Source organism: Jatropha curcas, chromosome 1, assembly GCF_041381405.1.
Source record: "Jatropha curcas cultivar XTBG-Jc1 chromosome 1, XTBG_Jcur_1.0, whole genome shotgun sequence".
Taxonomy (NCBI): domain Eukaryota; kingdom Viridiplantae; phylum Streptophyta; class Magnoliopsida; order Malpighiales; family Euphorbiaceae; genus Jatropha; species Jatropha curcas.
Genome location: NC_143151.1, coordinates 33,452,566 through 33,470,642, shown reverse-complemented (window position 1 = coordinate 33,470,642; position 18,077 = coordinate 33,452,566). Strand labels below are relative to the sequence as shown.

The 18,077-nt window shown below is 34.4% G+C and overlaps 3 protein-coding genes across 3 annotated transcripts; 1 reads left to right on the top strand and 2 right to left on the bottom strand.

Annotated features, from left to right (window-relative positions):
- The first annotated feature begins 1,213 nt into the window (after positions 1 to 1,213).
- GRF5 (growth-regulating factor 5) lies at positions 1,214 to 3,246 on the top strand. Its single transcript, XM_012213492.4, has 4 exons — positions 1,214 to 1,779; positions 1,940 to 2,429; positions 2,509 to 2,865; positions 2,961 to 3,246. The coding sequence occupies exons 1-3, from the start codon at positions 1,590 to 1,592 to the stop codon at positions 2,819 to 2,821; spliced, it is 993 nt and encodes a 330-aa protein (XP_012068882.1). The 5' UTR covers positions 1,214 to 1,589; the 3' UTR covers positions 2,822 to 2,865; positions 2,961 to 3,246.
- A 2,779-nt stretch (positions 3,247 to 6,025) lies between these two features.
- LOC105631394 (proline-rich family protein) lies at positions 6,026 to 7,771 on the bottom strand. Its single transcript, XM_089715514.1, has one exon. The coding sequence runs from the start codon at positions 7,071 to 7,073 to the stop codon at positions 6,462 to 6,464; it is 612 nt and encodes a 203-aa protein (XP_089571640.1). The 5' UTR covers positions 7,074 to 7,771; the 3' UTR covers positions 6,026 to 6,461.
- A 3,898-nt stretch (positions 7,772 to 11,669) lies between these two features.
- Positions 11,670 to 15,272, bottom strand: LOC105631395 (Integrase-type DNA-binding superfamily protein). The gene is made up of 9 exons (XM_020678206.3): positions 14,847 to 15,272; positions 14,061 to 14,715; positions 13,861 to 13,943; positions 13,718 to 13,726; positions 13,473 to 13,561; positions 13,291 to 13,364; positions 13,107 to 13,157; positions 12,778 to 12,854; positions 11,670 to 12,441 (listed from the first exon to the last, which is right to left on the bottom strand). Exons 1-9 carry the CDS (start codon positions 15,022 to 15,024, stop codon positions 11,876 to 11,878), a joined length of 1,782 nt encoding a protein of 593 aa, XP_020533865.1. The 5' UTR covers positions 15,025 to 15,272; the 3' UTR covers positions 11,670 to 11,875.
- Positions 15,273 to 18,077: the final 2,805 nt, after the last annotated feature.

The following is an 18,077-nucleotide window of genomic DNA, read 5'->3' as shown; positions in this document are numbered from 1 at the left end:
TTATTTTGAAACCGCCTCTTAAAACGGCCTGTCAATATAACCCTGTAAGCCTCGTCTTCGACTATGGTTAAATGGGCTGAGGGCTTGAGTTTGTTCAATGTTGGGCCACTAAACTCGAAAGAAAATAACTTGTCGACCCATTGGACCATGCAACCTGGAAATTTACAATTTTTCTGATAATGGGAACAGTAACAATGGAGTTTTGTTTATTTAATTAATTAATCCAAAGAAAGATGCCAGTGGTTTATTCAGGCATGGAAGTTGTAACGTGGGGAAGTGATTCAGTATTTAGCCTGCAAAGCTCTCTGTCAAAACAATCTCAGGTGAGAAGTTGAGACCTATAACTGTGAAACTGAAATGACTCTGCCAACAAATGGTTTTACAGTGAAAGAAGACTGTGACTACTATGGAAAGAGATGTTTTCAAGAAAATACAAATGAGCAAATATTGGGTTAATCAATGAGAAGAGAAAGGGCATGTGTTGTAGGGTAGATAAAAAGTGTGAACCGCCCTAATCTTACCTCACCTCATCAGAGTACACTTCTTCTGACACATTTTGCAGCCAACTTTCAACAAAAGAGGAAACAAAGCTTTTTAATTGCTACAAGACAAGTCTTGACCTCCTTCCTCTAACCAATAGTTCTTCTGTTGCAATATTATCCCATCGAGATCTCAATCTTTTTCATTTTCTCAAGACAAATATTTTTGAGTATTTTGCAACTTTTGTTTTAGCATATCCAGTGATTTTAATGGAGAAAATATAATAAAAAAAAAGTTGATTGTTTATTTTTCTTAATATAATAGATTAAATATTTTGTAATAAAAAACAAGTGTCCACCTTCTGTATTGATCTCTAGCGATAGCTCCAAAATCATGGCTAATAGTAAATATTTTAATAGTATTGTTTGTTCTGACTTGATCAAACATGTCAGTATCACAAATCCACATATCGAAGGCAATTTTATTATAGGCAACCCCTTTTTGTAATTGTTCCTTTAGTATATACATAGTTAATAATTTTTCAATCAAGAAACCCAAATGAATGTCGCTTATATGGTATTTATTGAAACTTGGAGAAAATAATAGAAATCAAACTGAAATTCACACATGATTTAGAAATTCTAATATATAAAGATGCCAAAAAAAATTACATCCACTTCCATTCCATGTATTTGCAGCTTCACATAATGACATGGCACTCATTTCCATGTCCATAATTTGGAGCCAATGGTGCAAACAAGACTAACCCCAGTGGTTTTTGTATTAAAGTTTTCTTTTTCAGTTTTTCACTACTTTATTTGTACAGTAGCTTATGGATATATGTAAAGATGTCAGAGACAATAGCAGCAAGTAGCAGAAGAAGCAGAAGCAACAGAGGTGCAGTCATTATAAGAGCAGACTCACTCAGTACAACTCTCTAGACAAAGATAAAAGAAAGGAAAATATCAGAGTAGCCATTTTATTTTGATTTTTCTGCATGCACACAAATGGATTCTGCAAGTTCAATATAAACTCAAGCTCTACAAACAAGAAACCCTCCTCTTTTTCTCTACAAGAACTAGATAGGCCATTTTAATTAGTCTCCATCAATGATGTTGAATTCAAATAGTGCAAGAAGTAGGTCTCCTTTTACACCAACTCAATGGCAAGAACTTGAACACCAAGCTCTCATCTACAAATACATGGTATCAGGTGTCCCAATTCCACCTGAACTTATCTATTCTATTAAAAGAAGCTTAGAGTCTTCTTTGGCTTCGAGACTCTTCCCTCACCAAACGAGTAATTGATCATCTTTTAATCTCATCTTAATGTTTCTTTTTATTGCTTATATATATATATATATATATATATATATATATATATATATATATATATATATAAATTTTTAAGGTCAGAAAGGAAACAAACAATTGAGACTTGTTTTTATGGGGTTTTGCAGTAGGGTGGGGTTGCTTGCAGATGGGTTTTGGCAGAAAAGCAGACCCGGAGCCAGGGAGGTGCAGAAGAACAGATGGAAAGAAATGGAGATGCTCAAAAGAAGCATACCCAGACTCTAAGTACTGTGAAAGACACATGCACAGAGGCAGAAATCGTTCAAGAAAGCCTGTGGAACTTACTTCAACTACTACGACAACCGCTACTACTACGGCTGCTACAATAACAATGCCTTCAACAACCATGAATAATAGAAACCTCTCCACCGCCACTTCACCTAATTCTAGCTCCAGCTCTTACTCTTTCTCTCATCTTTCTTCGCCTGTAGAACCTGAATTCCATACTAGCCATGGAAGCAGCCTTAATCCCTTTCTTTATACTCACTCTTCATCTTCTAGACCTATGAATTCTGGTTTTTCCTCCCAAAATAACACTGCCCATCATTTGTTTTTGGATTCTGGTTCTTCTTCCTCTCATGCTGATAAGGGCTATAGGTTTGTGCGAAATTAGAACATGTACAATAATTTTTCTTCTCTTTTCTTTTTTGCTTGATGGTTTGAGATTAATTTTTAGGTATCTTTATGGAATGAAAGAAGATGTGGATGAAAGAACTTTCTTTCCAGAAACTTCAGGAAGTGAAAGAGGATTACAAGATTCATATCAGCAGTTGACAATGAGTTCCTATAAAGGTTACTCACAATCACAGTTTGAAAACTTAGCAGATACTTCGAACCAACAACAAGATCAGCAGCAACATTGCTTTGTCTTAGGTACTGATTTTAAGTCATCAACTACAAGGCCAATCAAGTTAGAAAAAGAAACTGAAACCCAAAAACCATTGCACCTTTTCTTTGGCGAGTGGCCACCAAAGAACTCAGATTCATAACTGGATCTTGCATCGATCCTGCAGTACTTCAAGACACCATTCCGGTAGTTAATTAATACTATATTATATCATTTGTTTTTCTTGCTTTTGCGATGATTATATTAGTACAAAATTAACTTATTATTTTCTTGAATTGCAGAAGGTTAAAGAGTCTCAATAATAGATGTTGGTATTGTAGCCAAAAGAGTACTGGGTACATGTTGCTGGGTCAATTTGCGTTGCGTTGGACGTTGAACTTGTGGGACTAATAATGTATGAAAACAGGACGGATTCCTTGTCTTTAGCTTTCTTGATTATTAAGTTTTTTTTCTATTCCCCTTCGAAGAAACATGTTTTTGAATTTGCTTCTTTGACCGCAGCCATTTTCAGTATACATGCTTGTCGGCTTAGCTCTCCATATATTAATAAAATAATAATTTCATGAACTAGCAAGATCTTAGTTATGTATTTAACTATTTGCCTTACGTAAAAACAAAGCGAAATGCACAAATTTGCCATATACTTTACATGAGCCACTTATATCCATGAGATTTTGGTAATATTACAAATTTTTATATATTAATAATTTACTTTTATATGTAAAATATTAATTTGACATGTCTTTATATAGATTTTGGAGCAATAAATTTTATAATTTTCAATTATTCAATCAGTATTAATTAATGAGATATATTAATTGAAATATATATGAATGTATAGTTATGGAAGCTGGTCCATACATTTTGGGACCCAGCAACCTAATTGTAAGCAAAAACAGTAGTCTCATTTACCAGTCTCAGTAATCCTGCCAAGTTTAAGCTGAGAGGAACCCTTTTTGTGTTCATCAAAGTGGGCAGACAAGTTGATATTTGATTGTCTGTCATTTGTATTAGCAATATGTTCATAAAGTTAATTTTTTTATTAATGCTTTTCTGAATTAAAAAATAGTACAGTTCCATGACAGCTTTCACAGTTCCACTACATACATACAGGTAATCATAAGGCTTTTCAGATTCTGATTCTGGCTGGCTTTGAATTGTCTGCTGAAACTCACTCCATTTCTATATTGTTGCTCTGTTTTTGAGTAATCAAATTAAAATTGAATATCGGTGACTAAGACTGGAACTATTAATTCTGGTGATGGGCCAAAGGGAAAAAAAGAACATTAATACGAAATGCGTTCTAAAAAGAACAAGGTTACATGGAAAATTGGCGGGCGCGAGAGCTAGAGCGAGGTTGGACATATATTTTAGTGCCGATGCGACAATTCTTTTTCTTTTAGTCCATGAAGCTTCCCTCTTATCTATTCAGATCGCATGCCGTAGACGCATCGTCAATCGTACACATGACACATGAGATGGAGGGTTTGATCATATATAAATATTCATTAGAAGCACTTTTATCAGCCATAAATCATTATAAATATGTGTAAATTGGACACCAATCAACGATCAAGTTGGAGAGTAGACAGTTCACTGAACAAGGAGACCAGATCTCAGCCCTCCACTGAATAGACCTTTTTTTTTTTTTTTTGGTCATTTGCCTGACAAAACAGCAAGAGAATCCTTTCAGCTTGGTTTCAGTTCAGGTGGGTCGAGGAGAATCCTGTAGTTGGTCAATGGCTTGATTGAACTATCTTTCAGATATGGTAAAAAAAAGAAACAGTGTTGGATTGGATCAGTCTTAAGACAAGATAGTGGGATAATCAGGGAAAGGACACAGTTAAGAATTGGTAGGGTTACTTTTAAGAGAGTCTGAGAAAAAAGAGACAATACAGTTCTAAAATCGAGATCCGTAGTAGTATAATTGATCAAACCCTAGGGACTAAATAGATAAGATATTAACCCTAAAAAAATATACCATACAGAAATTAGACAAGAACAACAGCCTCCCAGAGCAACTGCCAAAACCATCGCCACCTTTCAGGTCTTCTCAAAGCCATGCTGAAGAAGCCTGGCCAAGACAGGGCAATATTTCATTGGCCGGAAATGAAACTACCAATCAGAAGTCTGGTTAGAATGCTCAACAATGGATCTGTTACAACTGTAAGGGCAATTTATTTATGACATTCAGCTCCGAGATTCAAGAATATCTAACGAATTGTAACTCTCTTAAGATATTCAAGAGAAACATATTAAGGAAAGATTTTGTTGAAACTAAAATTTAGCAGTAGATTCTGCAGAAACAGAATTCATTCATGGAAGGCACTACTGCCTCTGTCTAGAGTCTCTATAATTTTCCATCACAAATAAATTCAAATGATATCTCATTATCTGCCAAGAATAAAGATTCAAATCTTTCAATTCAACTGCACTACATATTATTTAAATAATAAACACAGCTATCATCTGAATATAAGCTTTCTTTTCTCATATTCAAATTATAAATTCCATGAACACATTAAGATTCATAATTATTTTAAATCATGAAACAAATCCCATCAGAAATAGTTTAAGGAAACAAATCCTATCCGGAATAATTTTGATTTCAAAAGCATCAGACAATTATAGATTACTCATTTGATATTTTTTGAACAATTTCAGTATGTTAAAAATGCATATTTTATCACCAATTCCCTAAGTATTCATGGTCACCAAGATATACTTGCCTAACCACAAGCAAAAATGACCAATTTCAAACCAACCTAACTAAAAGAACTTCATTGCAAACTTTGCGCAAGTTCTATAGCAATCGATTTTGAAGCTGCAAATTCAATAATAATGTATAATTTAAATAGATTTCCATACCAGTGCCTTCAAAATCAACAAATCATTGTTCAAAACTTACCATGTATCTAATAGAAAACACACTTCAAGCTGCATAGTTTTCTACAAAAAGAGTACTGTAACTCAAGAAGCAAAAAACATGGGAGCAAAGAAGCATGACAAATGGCTATGGATGAGCTTTAACCTCCAAGTACATTCAATAGTAAGCTACAGAACTAATAACAGAACCAATGAAGGGTAGCAAACACCTAAGGTAGAAGAACACAGTTAAGCAATGTATGAAAGAACAGTCAGACTAAAAAGACATATCATGAGGGATAAAAGGATTCTACAAAGGAGGCAACACCTCATTTTTCTGTTAAAGGAAAAAAGAAACTTTTAACAGTATCTTTTGTAGTCAATCAACTCATATATTGGCTACTCTAATTTATGTTTCTAATTTATTGCCTAGTTCCTACCCTGGTAAGTGAAACAAAAGCTAAATCCATAACACAGAACGAACTCAATAACAAATTTAAATTTAACAAATCATTAAATGTACATAAACGAATGTGAAGTAGAAATTGTCATTGCAATCCTTCCAAATTTTCCATGATTCCAGAATCTGTTTACATGTATGTTAGCACAATCTGTGTCATGACAAATGGGTTGACTCTTCTCTGGGTTATAAGCCGTATGGATAGAACTATACTAGAAAGAAATCCAAGACCAAGAGAAAAAGATGAATAAAATGTCAATCAACAAAATACCCCTTTACAGAAGATCACAAGGACCCGAATGAGAGGAACCAACACTCCACTTGCTATCCATCAATCTTCCAATTGTGTTCATAAACCAATCCTCCCACTAGCCACCAAAGAATCTGACAAAGAATTTCAATTCGAACAATAAAAAAAAAAGACCTCCTTTAGATATGAACTTGACATTACTGAAATTCATGAAGAGCAAGTTTCATATCTATCTTGGATCCTCCAAAGCTGCCTTCTTTTGAAAACCAAGAATCCAACAACCCCAATCTGCAAAATTGCAGCAATACCCACAAACAGCAATCCTATCTTCTTCCCTGTGTTCATTTCCTGATCTTTTTGCGTTGGCGGTGGCGATGCTTGATGGCTCTTTGAGGCGCTGGTGCGCAAGGCATGCCTTGGTGGCGGCGGAGGACTGCTTATTGGAGGTGATGATGGAGGTTGAGGTGAAGGTAGAGACCGAGACCGAGACCAAGACTGAGACCGAGGTGTAGGTGGAGGTGGAGATGGAGGCACAGGCGGCGGGGGTGATGATGGCGGAGGAGTTGCAGATTTTAAGGACTTTGGAGGTGGTGATGGTGAAGGCGGTGGCGGTGACGGCGGCGGCGGCGAAGATGGTGGGGGTGGGGATGTTGATGGCGGAGGAGGTGGTGGCGGCGGCGGCGGCGGCGGCGGCGGTGGTTTTATCAACGGCGATGATGCCGGTTCATTTTGTATCTGTTGTGATGCGACAAGTAGATCAGAGAAGTTGCACAGAAGCCCTAAAATCAGAAAGATGAGTGTTGATAACTGTGTTTCCATTAAACGAGAGAAATTCAAGGGAAATTATGGGATTGTTCAGAGAATTTAAGGGGTTTGTACATCTGGGTTTGAACCCAAATTCCTGAATTCCTAACTCTCAGCTCCTTAAATTCAAGAATTTGGGTTCTTCAAGATTAGTCGCCAAAGAAATACGGTTTGATCCCCAGAATTTGTATGTGTTAAAGATCAAATCAAACAACTTGGTCATGTGAGTTTGTCCAAATCCTTGTTTTCCGGATTCGGTACCAAAGCTCTAGGGTCTGGCATTTGGCATAAGGGGCTATTTACTGATTTCAATCTTTCTTTTCTGAATGGGTAATCAAGAAAATGGCAAGTTCCCAAAATGGTCGAGTTGGGACTCAAAATGGCTTTCTTGATTTTCATTCATCAGACTCGCTAAAGATCCCACATTTCCATTCTCGATTTTGCTGTGTCTCAAAATCAAAGGAAAAAAGACCGAGTCAAAAGTGATATTGGGAAAGATCCATCCGTAAGAAAGCGTGTCTGATTTAAAGTTGGTCTGTGTTCTTTCTCAGAAATTGCAGAATAAGAGACACGGATAAATGGAAACAGAGAAAGAAAGAGGGAGGCCGAGGGGAAGAGAGTCAGGGTACGCGGGCTTCAACGGTTGGTACAGGCTAATTTGGGTGATTGATTGCCTAGAAACAGAATCTAAGGAAAGAGCTGTTAGCTGATAAGTTCAGATGTGAGAGAAAGAGAAGGAAGGAGGTTTTGTGACCTGTGCTGTCAATAAGATCATGTGGGCCCTCATGTTGGGTTCTCATGGGATTGGACTTTTGGGTGTGAAATGGAATGATAGTGAAATTGCAATTTGGGCCCATTATCAATTGTATTACTTACAGTTTCATAAATTAGCGATTAGCCCACATTGTTCATAGGGCCCACAAAAGATAGAGTAATGGTGAGTAGAGGTCAGTCGATGACTATTATGGTACCCTAATCATTTTTTACCCCCTTACGAGCTTTTAATTTGGAAAGCTCATGTTCCTTACACACTACTTCCTTTTCATTGTTTTCAATAGTTGCATTTTTAATTTATGCTTAGTTGACAAACAATAACATTTTCTTTGTGCACGATGCATATGACAAATTCGATTAATCCACACTTACTTTTAGAGGTAAAGGAGCTTATTAGAGAAATTTACATCGTAGAATATGAACCCTGTAAGTATTTTTTACTGTGAAGTTATTCCATTCGGATTATAAGCCATATATGTTGATTTCATTCGTTAAGGAATTTTGCATATTTTCTTTTTGCCATGAGATTCATATGTAGATGTTGATTCTCCTTCCAAACTCTAAGGAGTCTACTTTAAGGTATCCACTGTTGAACTCTACTACTAAATATTAACTTTAATTTAAATTTACTGCTAAAAAGAATTATATCGACAAACTTATTTTACCTATAAAATCAGGGTTTCGATCCGAAACTTCGAATTGCCAACTCGTTTTAACCTGGACCCACATAATGAAACCAACAAGAATCATGATATATAGAATATTATTCAGAAGTTGTAAACATTTTTAATCAAGTTTTATAGTTGATAAATTGATTTGTGAAGGTCTTGATAGCAGTAAGTAGGTAATTATATACTTAGATTGGAAAAAAATAAAAGAAGGGAAGAAGGAAGGGGATAGGTAGTAGCTAGGAGAGGCCAAGGAAAGATCACATGGTGTGAGAGAAAAGCAGAGGGGAGGGGGTTATGGGTGGGCAGTGGGCAGTAGGCAGTAGCAGTGCAGCTAGAGCAAGAAGCATGTTTGGCTTGATCCAGGTCACCCCTTCAAACTCCTTTACTCCCCTTTTAACACTGTCCAAAATTTTTGTCAGCAAATAACTGTCTTTTAGCCGCAGAGGCTTAAAAAAGGATTGAAAGACTAAACCCCAAGTCTTCTTTCCTCTTGTCCCGTCATCAATATTAGATATCATTATTTTTATAAAAAAAAAATTACCTTCTGAATTGAATTATTGAATTTTTTTCACTAAAGTTTTATTTGAGAATGAGAGAAAGAGAGATGGATGCTGAAGGAACAGCAAAGACAGAAAGAGAATAAATGGAGGGATGGGCCATTGAAGGCAGTCTTACACCTTAGTTTAATACAACAAGTAAATGTATATAAATAAATAAATAAATCTTAGTAATATGATGTAATATAGCCTTGGAAATTGTTGCCATTTCCTTTTACTGGTGAAAACTCATGGCCTGTATTAAGGCACGCGAGATACCCACTGGAAGGTGCCTCTGTCCAAAACACATACTGAGAATTGCTTTATTCAAAAGCGTGGAAGATTTATCTGTGCCTACTGTATAGATTATCTATAATACAGTTCGTCTATCATTTTTTTTCCCGTTTAATATCAATTTTTCTTTTCAAAACCATCCGGTTTCAAAGTTCAGGGACGCAATATTCCAATTTGAGAATTCTGATTAAAAGAATAGTTACTTCTATTATTTCAACTTCTACCTGGTCTGGTGTGTATCTGCTTTTAAATTTTGATTTTTATTTCAAAAATATTTTAAAGAATAATCAAAATATTAGACAACTAAGTACGACATAAACTGTTGAAAATTCAAACGTGAAGATAAGTTGAAGATCTGGTAAATAAATATCTGTCTATGATCCAAATTTTGAATGATTAAACCATGAAAGTCAAATGAGAAAAATGAGTACAAGATCTACGTAACCCTGCCTGCAGCAACAGAGAAAGGAAGTAATACCCATAGCTAGTAAAGCCATTATAGTAAGACCAGACCAGACCAGACCAGAATCCCAAACCATGCAACAAACCTCAGAAACACTAATATCCTATGTGTCTACAAATCTATACACCTAAACCCTAAAGCATTGCTGTACTCTACAATCATATAGTGTAGAGTTTAATTTCTTTGATGGAGAAACGTGTTTGCGTGTATTATCTTTGTGCTGTGGATAATATTTTGGACTTGTGGTACACAGTTTTTGCTGCAGATTTATAGAGTATATTATTAGATCCTTTGCTCTTCTCTTTTCTGCTCCGAATCTGTCTCTAAATTTTCTCACTGCCAATATATTCCTTTGGCAGCTATGAGTTGATAAAAATCTCACCGTAAAATGACCAAATCCAAATGCCTTTCTCTTTTGTTGTTTTTTTGGAAAACAAGATTTTTTCTTTCTCTGGTATTTAATTAGTTTAACTCCAACACATTCTCATCCTTCAAATGGAAGATGAGATTCATTTCATACATTTACATTACAAGTTACTGTTATTATTATTTTTAGCATTGAACAGAGAAATTGGAACTGAATCTATTGCTAAGTACGCACGGAACTTATCTACCTTCAGTGTGATCCGTACACAAAACCAAATCAAATTAATTCCCATAAAGAATAAAATAGATCCTTTTTTGTTCTGAAATAGATCATCATCCATAATAGACCATTGAAACTAACACTTATTGCTTAATTTCAAAGGGCGAGTGTACAAAACGAGCCATGAAAGGAGTTGGCAAAGCACTAAGTAAAAGCCATAAAATGTCTGAGAGAGAGAGAGACAGAGAGAGGCACATAAAGCTAAATGGGCACGCAATTTAAGACACCCCTTCACTAGGGCAGGCTTAGATTCTCTCTGTAAAGCACTGGTCATTTCCTCTACCGTAGAGTCAAAGGTTTGACTTTTTCGCATTGAGAGTGCATGTTCGTGTTGTATTACCATTCATATTATATCATAATTTTGGCGGTGTAGACAATGAATCAAAGATCTGTCGCTCTAAGGGTAGCAATGTGAATTTGCTCCTCGGCTCTGGCACTCCACGGGAATCTGATGGTCCCTTATTTGGTAGGAAGATAGAGCCAATTCCTTTAATTTTCTTGATGGGATATGATGTCGATGTGAAGTTTTGCCACGTCTTATGTCTCTCAGGTGCTGCCTTTGCATGCAAACACATTAGTCGGTCTAATACATAAAATTATCTCAACTTCATGTTTTTTTTTTTTTTTTTTGAAAAATTTTGCATCTCTTCTTCTCTACTCGAGAGATTTTCCTGATCCCATTATATTATTTCTGCCAAATTTATATTAATTTTTAACTCGGAGAAAGAGGTTTTTATCCTGATCCTATTAGACTGAAGTAGATTTATTTAACATTTTCAGACTAATTTTAGATATATTAAGAGATTTCTGAAAATGTTAAACTTTTTCTAATATCTTTAATACTAATAAAAAAATTGTATTGCTGATAAAGAAAAAGTTTTGGAGACTTAGAATTTTCGAAATAATTTTATACTGAAGAAAAAAATTAATTATAGCGACAATTTTTCACTTTAGAAAAAAAAAATCCACTAAAGCCCTAAAGATAAATAAATTTGTAATTTCAAAAACATATCGGGGCACTCAAACTTTCTGATGCCATGTAGGTAAAACTTTAAGGTTTAAAAGCAATTTAACGGCAACAAGTCTCATAAAATTATTTTTCCTTACCACCAAACAGGTCTCGTTTATTATATCTCCATATATATCACCAGCAAGGTGACAAGTATTTTCAAATAAATTTTACCTGTAAAAATTAAACATTTGAAACAATAGATCAAAACCTAGAGGTGGTGCAAGTGAAATATATATTTCCATATACTTCTTGGAAAAAGACAAACTTAAACTGTAACAACCGAATTTTAACGCTAATAAATCCTCACATTTCAAATTCCGTGACATTTGCTACCATCTACCATTTTTTTTTTATCTTGCTGTAACTAATAACTAATTAACCTCCCTATTTCAAACCTACTCAAATAACTCGTATTTTCCTTCTACTCGTTCCATAATGCAAACATCGGGACTTGATGAACCAACCCTAAATTTCCAATCCTGTTGTTACTTCCATTATTACCATCTTCATACTTTGAGTCCTGCAATGAGTAACCTTGACTGTAATCTCCAATGCCATCGCTAAAATCAGTACCTAAACCGACCGAACATTTCAGATTTACGGGATTAGAGGAATTCCTGCTACTTGAACCCACCAATGTTACATCATTGTTAATGTTGTTATCATCTTGTTGTTGTTGATGTTCATTTCCATTTGCATTACTCCACACAATATCGGCCAATTCATCGGAAACAGAGGCTTCTCCACTTGTCATGGCAAGAAGGGGTTTAGGAGATGTTGATGAAGCACAAGAATTATCATCTTCAAGAGTGGATGCTGGAGCCAAGTGTTTCGGTGACCGTTTAGCAAGATCACTGGCAATTAGTGTAGAGCTTGAACAAATTCTCTTCACATCGTACCTACTTATATCAAAATTGGTAACAGCACTTGTACCCCTAAACTTAATCGCAGCGATATCATAGGCCTCTGCAGCTTCTTCTTGAGTGCCTATATACGTGTAAGGTAATGAGTGGTTACACAAATTATTAGCTCTCAAGTCTCAGCCACAATCATTAATGACCTTAATTATTCTGCTAGAGCAATTCAAACTTTGTAAATTAACCTGTCTATAAACTAGAGCAAGTTTGGATAGAAAAAGGTTGCCCTGGCTTACACCCCCTAAGCTATATTAGAAGATAGACACTAGAGATTGCATCTTCCAATGGGAGATTTTTCTTGTGTAGCTTTAGATATCTAAAAAGCTATTATAAAAAAATATAGGACATGCATGCATATAAATGAAGAAAAGAAAAAAAGAAGAAGAAGTAGTAGAAAAAGGCTTACTAAATGTGCCGAGGTACAAGTCCTTGTTTCCAGCAACCCTTCCTATTCTAGCTTGCCATCTTCCATGCTGATGGTGCCTGCGAGAAAAAAGAAAAAAAAAAAAACAACTTAGCAAATAAAAGGAAAGAAGGATGGATATGTTTCATGGATGACCTTTTTAATTTATATATAAATTAAATCTTGATAAGCAAGGAAATTTAATTAGTATTTACAGACTTGGTAATGGAATGCATAATAATGTTTGCCTATGATAACTGAAAAAGCCTGCAAGAAAAACAGTAAATAAAATAATGGGAAACTTTATCATTGAGGTCGCTTTCTGCCATCACCTTGTCACTCCTCTGTATACAGAAGCTCCTCTCGAAAACCCACTACTTTTCCTGCCAAATTTTGAAGAAAGCAATCAATCTTTAATTTTCTTTCCTAGCTTCTTCTAATTTTAATTTAAATTTAAACTAATTAAAGAGAGTAACATAGCCTCTAGAGAGAGAGAAAGAAAGAAAGAGTCTAAACCTCCTCAAGTTGGCTACAAATTCTTGCCTAGTCATGTGCTTCATCTCTTCAAGTTCCTTCTCATAAGTGCTCAACTACAAGCATTTAATAAAAGATCAATAGTTAGAAAAAAGATTAATTATCATATTCAAGAAACTAATAGTTTTGAATCTTTTTGCAGACTCAAACATAAGATCACTTACAGGGAAATTTATATGAGTTGTTGGTCCCCAATATTTCAAGGCAGCTAAATCATACGCCCTCGCTGCTTTCTCTTCTTTATCATATCCACCTGATAAAACAAAACAATTTAACAAAAAGAATGAAGAAGAAAGAACATGCACGCTGTCCAAAGTTGTTAAAAAATTGTAATTTTTTTTGTTTTGAAGAAAAAAGTAATGCTAACCAAAAATAAAAACAAGAAGTTGGATGTAAGAGTTTCACCTACCAAGATAAACTGCACAGTATTCAGACAGTGAAAGGAGAGGACCCCAAAAAAGTGCACGAAAAACCCAACCGTTAGTATATTCTTTTGGAGCAAAAAATAAAAAATATATATACAAATAAATATCAAAAGATTATTTCTCCTACCTTGCCTTCCTTTCCTTGTTTGTCCTTCTTTTCTGCAGCTGTTGTCCCACAAATGGGCCTCATATCTCCCCGTCCATCTATGCCTATATATAATAAACGATACCATAAAAAACTTATACTTCATATTTATAATTATTCAAGCCAATATAACAATAATTTCACCTAAAATTAAAATGGCAAATAGAAAGGAATGTTACTACCTTGTGACTCCTCTATATTGAGACGTTCTTTGTCCAAAAGTGTCAATGGATTTACGAGGAACTGGTTCTCTAACGAGAGATTTGCCGACGGTAGTAGGCCTTTGACGATTATCAATCACTTGCAATGGAGAAACTGCAACCAATCCATTCTGAGAACTCGGACTCATTGTCAGTGATAATGGTTGAAAATTACAATTGTTGACTTCATTTGAAGATTTATCACTTGAAAATGGATTCTGCTTTAGCCAAGACTTGAACCCAGAAACACAAGTACCATTACTTTCAAATGGTACATGGTAAATGCTATTGTTATGGCTAAGACTAGGGTTTGGATCACAGTGTTGGAGATTATCATTAGGAATTAGGGTTTGTGGGTTGTCATTGTAATGGTGATTATAGGATTGGACTAAAGAAGACGCGTTTGTGAGATTTTCTCCACTACTAGTGTCTATATCTCCATTATTAGTAGTGGTGAAGGCTGGTGCTACGTTAACATTGATTCTATTAATATGGTTTTGGGTTGGGATTTGGTCTTCTTGGCAATAAACTTTGGTTTCATCAGAAGGAGAGTTTGAGTAACAACCTAAAAAATCTTCAAGCTTTGGACCTTCTTCACTTGCACTAGTTGCGTCCAAGGTGTTCTCGTATCTCCAATCTAGAAATCACCATTAAAGAAAATATTATGAGGACAAAAAAACAGTAAAGAATCAAGAATACGTTAAAAAAGAACAAGAAAAAAGAAAAACCCTATCTTTAAAATGGAAGAGGGAGTGCATGCAGTCATACCTTGAGTGCCATTAGAGCTGCGTCTAAAGGGATCAACAACACAAAGAGAGCCATCAGAATGTAAAGGCATACCAGAAATATCATGATGAGAAGAGAAAGCAGCAGCTTGTTCTTCTCTACCAAACCCTTCATCGATTCGCAAGTGTGGACTCAAAGAAAACCCCAACCAGTTACTCATTATTCTTATTATTATTGCTACTGTTATCTCAAAAACTGTGTTGCGGGTTTGATATATCTTGTTAATTTTCTCTTTCAACAGTGACTTTTGGGTTTTTGGATTTACAGCTCAAACTTCAAAATTTTTGAAACTTCATGATCTTCATCTCTCTCTCTCTCTCTCTCTCTCTCTCTCTCTCTCTCGTGTATATCCTCAGTATCTGCATATCTCTATCTGCTTCGCTAATGCTGCTTTGGGTTCTGTGCCCTTTCTTTCATTTCCTCATTCCACCTTTTAGCAGAGGTAGCCATTAGTTCATGTATATCACTCACACCGTCACTCGCATATATATAAACCGTACACGTCAAAATTTGGTGAATTTATTTATGGTGATAAAAAAGCCTGGATTTATTTTTATTTTTCTCAATTTTATTATTTTTTTCAAAAATTTAATTTATTTAACAATTAATAAAATCAAATGAGTTTGCTAAAATTTAAAAAATAAAAAGATTCAGACTTTTGTATCATTAAACCTTTATTTATTTTATTTATAAGGTGTAAGTGATTATTATGGATTTCATTTATTTATGAAATAGTTTTAGTGATGTTTAAAATATAACAAAATGAAATGCAATTGCATAGTTTTAAAATTTAATCAAAATTTGTGATTGACTGAAGAATTATTTTTGATAATAATAATTATTTAAAAATAATTTAAATCATTTATTTATTATTCTTTATTAATAAAAAAATACTTAATATAATGTATTTCATCTAATATTAATACCTTAATTCATATGTATACTAAACTAGGAAGTTTGTTTATGGGAACCCAATAGTTTTGATTAAAAAAATAAAAAAAAAAACTGCTTTTCTTCGATTAAAAATAATTTTATTAGGTGTTAAATGAATGCAATTAACAAATAAATATTTGAGCGGTGGCAGTGGATCTCGCTTTTCTTCGATTAGACCACTTGATAGCTACTGAATCACCAGATTCACAGATATTAATCTTGATGTGCTTTCAAAGGTCAAGATTTTGCAGGCAGTTTTCTGCTATCATACAACATGATGCAGCAAATACTGGCTCTAATTATGACACGGTCACACATCTTGTCCAATTTCACACTTGAGGCATGCAGAGGTGGGAAACTATACTCGCTGAGCGTACATTCAAAACAACACTCGCTACCTGTGATTAACACTGTATACTGAGCTGTATTAACCCATAAAGAGGTATTATTGTAATTTAAGAAAATGGCATTGAAATCTCCGCTGGACAGATTAAATTAAACGAAATGACTCGCTCTTAATGCATGGACTCACCCCTACATCAAAGCGATAAAAATAAAATTTTAATTTTACCGAGGGTATTTTTTTTATTTATAACAACTAACATCCGAAAATTCCATGGATTTTCACATATTACAGTTTATAATTTCCATATTCAATACTCAAATTCGAAATGCTTTGTTAACGAAAATATTTTATTTTATTGAAAAAAAATAATAATAAAATAATAATACTATTTTATATACCATTTACGAGGATGTACAAGTATATGATTAGTGTCGAATTATTGGACTTGGGTTGTACAAATAGAAATGAGTTGGGCCATAATTTTTCTTTTGGTCCAACTTTGAAATACTATTATTATAGTCCTTTCATACATTTTGCGTCTCTCTCTTTTGGGCTTTTAATGTACTCTGTAATGAATAAATCTTGAAGGGAAAGATTGAAGTAGTACATTTCTTTCATCCTGTAAAAATATTATTTTTTGAACTCAATTTGTAGTTGTTGGTGACAAAATAGATTACTCTTCGTATACACTAATTAAAATTTTGATCGATGACAATAGATGGTTGGATCAGCATAAGTAGACTGCATCTCCAAATGAATTTTATCTGTAAAATTAGGATTCGAATTTGAGAGCGTTATTATTAGGAAGGTGAGGACATGCCCAAAAAAAAAAAAAAAAAATCATTATTTGAATCTCAGCAGTTAAAAAGTGTATGTTTGAAAGTTTTTATAATGGTCAAATAATGAAAGGAAGAAACTTTTTTTTGCAGAAGTACGCATATTTGCTGAAACTGTCAGCTAATTCTTACAAAAAACAAAAGGTGAATCATTCTGGTGGTTTTGGGCCTGCTTGGCTGAGGCTTAGAATTACTGAGCCCATCAGCATTCGAATGTCATTTGGGCTTTGACATTTTTATTGATTGGGGCCACCATACTTCACTTTAATAAAATTCCATTTTACTCCTCCTATTTCATTTCATTCCATTGTAGTTGGTAAAATTGGGTCAACAGATAATTATATAGAAAGTCTAGTTACCGCAACAAATTAAGAAAACAATATTATCCAGACCGAATCTATGGTTATGCCTACGAAACAAACCAATTAAAAACAAAAAATTTTAAAAAATCATTTTTACTTTACTCTTTTTGTTTTCATGTGATTGAATTAATATATATTAAGAGCAATATAATGACAAAAACGAGTCCGTTATTATCATGTTATTGTAAAAATAAACAGACAGATACCAACTACCAACATGTGATTGAATCCGTTAAAATATATTATATACATAAACAAATTTTACTTTCTAAAAATTACATAAATATAAGTGTAAAAATAAGTAACAATTAGTTTTTAATTTTTATCAGAGACTAAATAATTAAATTCTCGTGTTCGTTTTAACATCAATAGATCTAACTAATGATTGAATTTTCATGTCCGTTTTAATTGTCAATAGATTTAAGCCGTGATGATTAACTCCAAAAGTGGTCTTGACACTGAACTGAGCTAGTCGATTCGCGTTTTACTTTTGATTGTTGCTTTAATTAGTGGTCCACATATTTTGAAATGAACCCGTGATCGCTAATTGCTAAGTATTTGAAAAGCAAGTGGCTACAGAAGATCATTTGGAAGGACTTGAAAACAAAAATGGGGCCGTAAAGGGTATCGGTTTCGCCCTATTATTTTTGGATAGCCAACAGAAGCAGTAGAAGCCTTCCTACCTTCAACTTTCCCACCCTACATAATAAGGTATGTGTGCCTTAATTTTGTCCCA

Coding starts and splice junctions, on each gene's coding strand:
- LOC105631395 (XM_020678206.3), bottom strand. CDS start 15,024: ATGAGTAACTGGTTGGGGTTTTCTTTGAGTCCACACTTGCGAATCGAT. Junction 13,158..13,290: donor TTTGTAGCCAACTTGAGGAG/GTTTAGACTCTT, acceptor AAAATTTGGCAG/GAAAAGTAGTGGGTTTTCGA. Junction 12,855..13,106: donor GTATACAGAGGAGTGACAAG/GTGATGGCAGAA, acceptor TTTTTCTCGCAG/GCACCATCAGCATGGAAGAT.
- GRF5 (XM_012213492.4), top strand. CDS start 1,590: ATGATGTTGAATTCAAATAGTGCAAGAAGTAGGTCTCCTTTTACACCA. Junction 1,780..1,939: donor ACTCTTCCCTCACCAAACGA/GTAATTGATCAT, acceptor GGGGTTTTGCAG/TAGGGTGGGGTTGCTTGCAG. Junction 2,430..2,508: donor CATGCTGATAAGGGCTATAG/GTTTGTGCGAAA, acceptor ATTAATTTTTAG/GTATCTTTATGGAATGAAAG.
- LOC105631394 (XM_089715514.1), bottom strand. CDS start 7,073: ATGGAAACACAGTTATCAACACTCATCTTTCTGATTTTAGGGCTTCTG.